An 8,278-nucleotide genomic window follows, 5' to 3' on the forward strand; every position below is an offset into this window, starting at 1 on the left:
CTGAAGTTATTTATTTCTTCTTGAAATCTTGGAAAGTTGCATTTCTTTCTATTTGTTTGTGTCTTCTACTTTTTTAAACAGTGTCTTGTAACTTTTTTCGAGGGCCTCCCCGGTGGAGCATGGGTTGAGCGCTGGGCTTGGAAGCTGCCCAAAGCCTCTGCACAGTGCCTTTTGATCCCCGGCTGCCGGCAAGGGTCCCACATGGTGCGCAGATATCTCCTGCCGTGCCCACTGCTCCCCTCAGCAGTGTACTTCATCAGTCTGCCTATTCTGCTCCCCGCTCTGGCTCTGGTGAATTCTCTCACCCTCCCATGCTTCTGACTGTACCCAGTGCTTGTATAAATAAATAAATAAATATTTAAAAAATATATATTTTTTCAAATAGATCCTTTACCTCCTTTGTGAGCTTTGTACCTGTGGTTGGGGGTGGGGAGGAGGTGGTTGTGTGTGTATGTTTGTAAATGAGATCACTTTCTTAATTCTTCTCTTATAGTTAATCTTCTATTATAGTCCTTATATTAAAGTCTATTTTGCCTTTTATGAGTATGGTTGTACGAACTCCCTTTTTTATTCCATTTGCATGAATTTTTCCTTACCCCTTTCTCTTCAGCCTATTTCTGTCCTTACACCTGAAGTGAGTTTTGTATGCTACTTATAGTTGGATCTTGTTTTTTATCCATTTAGGTACTCTGTGTCTTATGGATAGTGAATTAAACCATTTACATTTAAGGCAATTACAGAAAGGTGTAACGTTTATTGCCTTTTTGTTAATTTTTCCTCTGCCTGTATTCATGGTTCCTCTCTGTTCCCTCTTCTTTTTTTCTCTTTTTCCTTGAAGTTTGATAGTTTTCTTTAGTGGTATAATTAACTTTCTTTCTTATTTTTCCTTTGTGTATTTACCATAAGTTTTTGCTTTGAGGTCATCATGATGGTCAGGTATAACACCTTTAGTAAATAGCAGTTACTTTGAGTTGATAGCTACTTACAGTTAATCACATTCAGAAACTTTACAGTTTTGCTCCTGACACATTTTATTTTTATGAATCCTTGTATTAAATGTATCCCTTCACTAATTATTAAAGTTAGCTCTTATTACTTTTATCTTTCATTCTTCAGACTTGGTTTATAAGTGATTGATTCACTACTTAATATGGTATTTTTCTTTTCTGGTGAGATTTTTTTTTCTTTTGTATGTTTTCTTGTTATTTGTTAGTGTCATTGCCTTTTAGTTCATAGAAGGCCCTTTAACATGCTTTGCAACTTCAATTTAGTGGTAATGAACTTTTATTTTTTCTTGTCCGTGAGACTCATAATCTCTCCTTTGATTTTGAATACATTCTTGGTTGGATGGTTGTTCCTTTTAGCATTTCAAGTCTGTAACAACACTCTTTTCTGACCAATAAAGTCTATTGGAAAATGCTGATAGCCTTATAGCAAAAAAAAAAAATGTTTTTCTCATCCTACTTTTAAGATCCCCAAATTTCAAATTTTACCATATTAATGATAATGTGTCTTGTTCTGGATCCCTTTGAATTTCTGGTATTTGGAACTCACTGGGTTTGTGTACATGAATGTCTGATTCCTTTACCAAATTAGGGAATGTTTCAACCATTATTTTTTCAAATATTTTTCTGAACTTTTCCCCCTTCACCTTCTGGACCCTAATAATGTGAATGTTACTCTTCTTAATGTTGTACCAGAGGTCATTTAAAGTATCCTTGCTTTTAAAAATGTCCTTTGTTTTTCATTTTTCATTTTGTTGATCTATCTTTGTGAATTTGATTGTTAATTTTCCAAGATTATGTAAGGACTCAAATTTATTTCCTTCAAATATATGAAAGAATTTTGTAATAAAATTTTAAAATGGCATTACCTCTTGGGCAAAAAGCTGAGTGCAACAGAAATTCTGAATAAGAGATGATATGGAAGATCCTTTAAAGACTACTAGATTTACACACACACACACACAGATAATAAATACATAGATGATAGATAGGTAGTAGATAGATAGATAGATAGATAGATAATAGATCTCTTGGCTGAAACATAAAAATTCTAATATTTTAATTTGTTAACTATGCCATTGTGTGAACATTAATCACTATTTTTTTTCATTCCTAGTCATAAGCATCACCACATGGTACCAGGCAATCACACATGGGTTACAAAATTTTATCTTCTGGCATTATCAAAGGAACCAGAACTGCAATCCCTCATTTATGGACTTTTCCTGTGCATGTACCTAATCACTGTGTTTGGGAATCTACTCATCATTCTGGCCACAATCTCAGACTCTCACTTACACACACCCATGTATTTCTTCCTCTCCAACTTGTCTTTTGTAGACGTATATTTCACTTCAACAACCATCCCTAAGATACTATTGAATATACAAACACAGAGCAAAGACATAACTTATGAAGGCTGCATAACACAGATGTATTTTGCATTATTTTTTGGAGTACTGGATGACTTTCTCCTGACTGTCATGGCCTATTACCGCTATGTGGCCATCTGCCATCCCTTACACTATATGGTTATCATGCATCCCCACCTGTGTGGACTGCTGGTCCTAGTGTCCTCGATGACAAGTGCACTGCATTCCTTGTTACAAAGCTTAATGGTGTTGCGACTGTCCTTCTGTGCAGAACTGGAAATCCCACACTTTTTCTGTGAACTCAATCAGATGGTTCAACTTGCTTGTTCTGATACCTTTCTTAATGATGCAGTGATATATTGTGCAGCTGGGCTGTTTGGTTTTGGCCCTTTTGCTGGTATACTGTACTCTTACTTGAAGATTGTGTCTACTATACATGGAATCTCATCAACTCAGGGAAAACATAAAGCATTTTCCACCTGTGTGTCTCACCTCTCAGCTGTCTTTTTATTTTATTGTACAACCCTAGGAGTGTACATTAGCTCTACTGCCACCGACAACACACACTCAAGTTCATCAGGCTCAGTGTTGTACACTGTGGTCACACCCATGTTGAACCCCTTCATTTACAGTCTGAGGAACAAAGACATAAAAGAGGCTCTGAAAAAACTCATTGGAAAGGAATCTACAAAAGGACCAATTGTTATGTAGCAGAAGAAGATCCCATGATTGGAGGACTAAAAGCCTTGGAATCATAAATTGTTAATGTTGAATTTACTCATTCTATATTTACTGGAATTTCTGTTTTTTGAAATCAACTAGGCTATACAATTTGAGTTACTCACACTAGCACACATTCTGTTTTGATAGGTAGTTTTTAACTTCATCCATTTTCCTACCTTGTCAACATTCCTTTCCAAGTGAGATCAGAAATATTTGGAGAAAAGGATTTCATAAGAATGATTTTTAAACAACATATACCCCAAGATTTTCTATTTTACTAAAGTGTTAGTGAGTTGCATTTCTCAAATGGAACAATCTATTCTTCAGAGTAAAATCTATGATTTTTGCACAAGGGAAATGAAAAGAACTTAGTTATCATTCATTTTTGGTCAATTTGTTGCATGGAAACCTATCAAGCATGATACATTAATATTTCATTTTGTGCTTCATTTATTTGAATTTATTCTGTGGCAATAAATTAAATTTTTACCCTCTAATATGCCCTGATCTCAGAATATGGAAAACATGTTTGTAGAGTATATTCTGCTGTATTTCATATTTCCCTGCTTCTGCTCTTTCTCCCATCATCAGCTGTTATTGACCAACACATTGTCTAATTTCTCTATATTTTATACATTTATTTAGCTAATGGTAGATGAGGCAGGATGGTGATGATGTGTAGCATTACACACACATGACTCAAGCTATTTATGAATGATCAATTAAATAAATATCGCACAGTGATATCCAACATTTAAGAGCATGAGGAAGAGTCATTTTCCTTTGTAAATATTTTAAAAAATATTTAATAAAGGGTATGACTCCAGACAGTCTGAATGTATAAATGTAGCTTTGACAATAGAGAAAGGGAGAAAGACAGAAACAAAGCACTGGGTGAGGCCAATCGCAGAGGATCATGGCAGAATAAGCCAGATCAGAAAAAACATATTCTTTTTTTAAAAAAATATGACTTTTTTGTTTTTTTAATTTATTTTTTATTTTTATATTCCCCATACAATTGCAACCCCCTGATTTTGACCCCAATCCCTCCTTTCCCTGCCCCCCCCACCACAGTGTGTCTCTGGTTCATAGTTGTTTGTTGATTCTGATTTTTTTCTTTCTTATAGTTATTCTTTTTGTTTCCATGGTGTATATGTACCACATCATCTTGACCAGTCATCTATTTATGGGCATTTGGGTTGTTTCCAAAGCTTAGATATTGTAAATAGTGCTGCTATAAACATAGGGGTGCAGGTGCCCTTTTGATTTAATGTTTCTGTGTTCTTTGGGTAAATACCTAGTAGTGGAATTGCTGGATCATATGGAAGCTCTATCTTTAGTAGGTTGAGGAATCTCCACACAGCTTTCCATAGTGGTTGGACCAGTTTGCACTCCCACCAGCAGTGCAGGAGAGTTCCTTTCTCTCCACATCCTTGCCATTTGTTGTTCCTAGTTTTTTTTTTAATATGTGCCATTCCCACTAGTGTAAGATGGAATCTCATTGTAGTTTTGATTTGCATTTCCCTGATTGCAAGTTATGTTGAACATTTTTTCATATGCCTGGTGGCCATTTGTATTTCCTCTTTGGAGAAGTTTCTTTTTAGCTCTTCTGCTCATTTTTTGCCTGGATTATTTTCTTTGTTTTTGTTGAGTCTCATCAGCTCTTTGTAGATCTTTGTGATCAGTCCTTTATCGTTAGTGATGGGTGAAAAAATTTTCTCCAGTTGGTGGGGTTTCTCTTTGTTTTGGTTATTGTCTCTTTTGCTGTGCAGAAGCTCTTTAATTTGATGTGGTCCCAGCTGTTCATCTTTGCCTTCACTATTACTGTTTTAGGTGATGCGTCTGTAAAGATATCTTTGAGGTGCATGTCATGTAATGTTTTGCCTATATTTCCATCTATATATTTTATGGTTTCAGGTCTTATATCTAGTTCTTTAATCCATTTTGATTTGATTTTTGTGCATGGTGTGAGGTAGTAGTCAAGCTTCATTCTTTTGCATGTAGTGACCCAGTTTTCCCAGCACCATTTATTGAACAGACTTTCTTTGCTCCAGTGCATATTCTTTGCTTCTTTGTCAAAGATTAGTTGACCATAAATCTGTGGGTTTATTTCTAAGATTTCTATTCAGTTCCATTGGTCCATGTGTCTGCTTTTCAACATAATACTGGAAGTCCTAGCCAGAGCAATAATACAAGAGAAAGACATACAAGGAATCCAAATAGGAAAAGAAGAAGTCAAACTATCACTATTTGCAGATGATATGATAATATACATAGAGAACCCCAAAAACTCCACAGAAAAACTAATTCAACTAATCAATCAGTTTAGTAAAGTGGCAGGATACAAAATCAACATGCAAAAGTGAGTAGCCTTCCTATACACAAACAATAAATCTGAAGAAGAAGAAATCAAGAACACCATTCCTTTTATTATTGAAACAAAAAATCAAATACTTAGGAATAAACCTAGCAAAAGAAGTAAAGGACCTATACAAAGAAAACTATAAAACACTGTGAAAAGAAATAGAAGTAGACACAAAGAAATGGAAAGACATCCCCTGCTCATGGATCGGAAGAATTAACATTATCAAAGTGGCCATGCTACCAAAAGCACTCTACAGATTCTATGCTATTCTAATTAAAATTTCAATGTCATTCTTCAAAGAAACAGAGAATATATTGATGAAATTCATATGGAGCCACCAAAAACCCCGAATAGCCAAAACCCTCCTGAAAAAAAAGAAGGAAATGGAGGCATCACTCTCCCAGATTTCAAACTATACTACAAAGCCATAATAATCAAAACTGCATGGTATTGGAACCAGAACAGAAAAATATATTCTTAAAGGCATCCTGATTAAAGCAAAATATCTCATCTATCTACATCAACTTACCACAAGGGACCACCTCATTACCCACCAGGTGCATTATGACAGTAGGTGCTGCTTGACCAAAAAAAAATAAATAAAAAGAACACAAAATATTAAGCAGAGTGATTAATATTAACAAAAAATCAGAAATATCAAAAGGATGAAATCAAATAACTAAACAATAAAAGAGAAGATAGAAATTATCAGTATTTTTTCAAATGATGAGCTGACACCAATACCCAAAGACTACTGTAGCTATAGACAGATTGATACAAGCATCATGGTAATAACAAAACAAAAATATGGAGCAGACACACTTTGAAGAAGAAATTGAGAGAACCCTGTGGAAAACTATCCAGTAGATTCAAATAGAAACAAGAGTAAAACAAAACAACCAGAAAGCAAATAAAAAGGCAACAACTAAGCCCCATAAGCAACCTAAGTGAATGGTCTGAATTGACCAATCAAAAGACACAAAATTGTGGTTGGACAAGAAATCATGGGATCCAACTATGTTGTACACAAAGAGACTTACATTTAATTCAAAGACAAATATATACTTAAACCTAAAGCCTGAAACAAGGTATATCAAGCCAAGTTTGATAAATTATACTTTAAGCTAAAAAATGTAATTAGGGACAAAAATGGACACAATATAATAATCAAGGGGACAAATCATCAAGAATCATCACTAATATGTACACACCCAAACACATGCACTTAAATACATAATACAATTAGTTGATACAAGGAATCAATGAAACCAAAATCTAGTTATTTGAAATTACCAAATAAAGTGATAAAACTTTATCTATGATAACTTAAAAAAAAAAACTGGAGAAAACCCAAATGAAAAATCAGCAATGAAGAGACAAAGCTGCAACACATATCAAAGAAATACAAGGGATTATATGAGGCTAAAATGAACAACTATATGCAAATATCCAGTACAACCTAGAAAAAAAAACATGGATAAATTTTTAGAACCAAACAACTTTCAGATACTGGACTAGGAGTATATACACATCTTGAACTGACAAATACAAATACTGAAACCAAAACAATAACCAAAAAACTCACTAAAAACAATAATCCTGGACTAGATGGCTTGATAATGAATTCCACAAAACTTCCAAATTCTAATACCTATCCTTCTTGCACTCTTCCAAAAAACTGAGGGGTAGACACTCCAAAACACATTTTATGAGGTCAACATTACCATAATACCAAATCTAGATGAAGACCACACACACACAAAACCTGTACATTGATATTGCTGATGAACAAAGCTCCAAAATCCTCAACAAAATTTTACAAGTCATATACAAGTAAATATTAAGAGAATCATGCATCATGATCCTTTTGGGTGTAAGGATCATTCAACATATATAAATCAATCAATGCCATTCACCACATCAACAAAATGAAAGATAAAACTCATGTGATCAGGGTTGCCCTGGTGTCCTGGGGGTTAAGTCTTAGCACTATCACCACTACAGCCTGAGTTCAATCCCCAGCCAGGGAACTAACCCACATATGGCACAGCAGACCTCTTCTGTCTCACCTACTGTTCCCCTTAGCAGTGTATATCAGTAAATCCATCTGCTCTGCTTCCCACTCAGCCTGTGAATTCTCTCACACACACCCTGCCCCATACCCTTGGCCCCAGTCTTTTTATGCAAAAATAAAAAATATATAATGTAATCATTTCGATAAATAGTGAAAAATAATTTCACAAGATTCATACACATTTATGACAAAAATCAATAAAATGGTAACAAAAGAAACTTCTCTCACATAGTAAAGGTCAGATATGACAAAACCATAGGTAAAATAATATTCAATGATGAATACTGAAACCATTTCCCATAAGATCAAGAACAAGGCTAGGATATTCACTGTCACCACTAGTTTCCAACAAAGTACTGGAAGTCTCAGCCAGGAAATTAAACAAAAAATAGAAAAGATTACAAATGGAAAAGAAGCAAAATGGTTACTACTTGATAATGACAGGGTAATATACAAATAAAATCCAAAAATAATTACTATAAATTATAAAGTGAAGTGCAGAAATCAAAACCAATAAACAAAAATTGGAAGCTCTGCCATCAAGATGAACTGAGGGCCAACCCCACAATCTCATCTGGAACTTACAAGAGAGAGGGAGGGCTCTAACTTATGCTACTGTATGTCCTGCACCCCATTTTGGACCTGAGTAGGGACAGGGAGGGCTCCACCACCAAGGTGAACCACGGGTAACAGGAAAGTGAAGCCCCTGTGCCATGTTGGAAGCCAAGGGATCTTCAGG

The 8,278-nt window shown here is 35.0% G+C and overlaps 1 protein-coding gene across 1 annotated transcript; it reads left to right on the top strand.

The window, feature by feature from the left end:
• Positions 1–2,137: 2,137 nt before the first annotated feature.
• Positions 2,138–3,088, top strand: LOC119242195 (olfactory receptor 7A17-like). The gene has a single exon (XM_037507955.1). The coding sequence runs from the start codon at positions 2,138–2,140 to the stop codon at positions 3,086–3,088; it is 951 nt and encodes a 316-aa protein (XP_037363852.1).
• Positions 3,089–8,278: the final 5,190 nt, after the last annotated feature.

This window comes from Talpa occidentalis, unplaced genomic scaffold (genome assembly GCF_014898055.3).
Source record: "Talpa occidentalis isolate TD23 unplaced genomic scaffold, MPIMG_talOcc4v2.1 talOcc4.12, whole genome shotgun sequence".
NCBI lineage: Eukaryota > Metazoa > Chordata > Mammalia > Eulipotyphla > Talpidae > Talpa > Talpa occidentalis.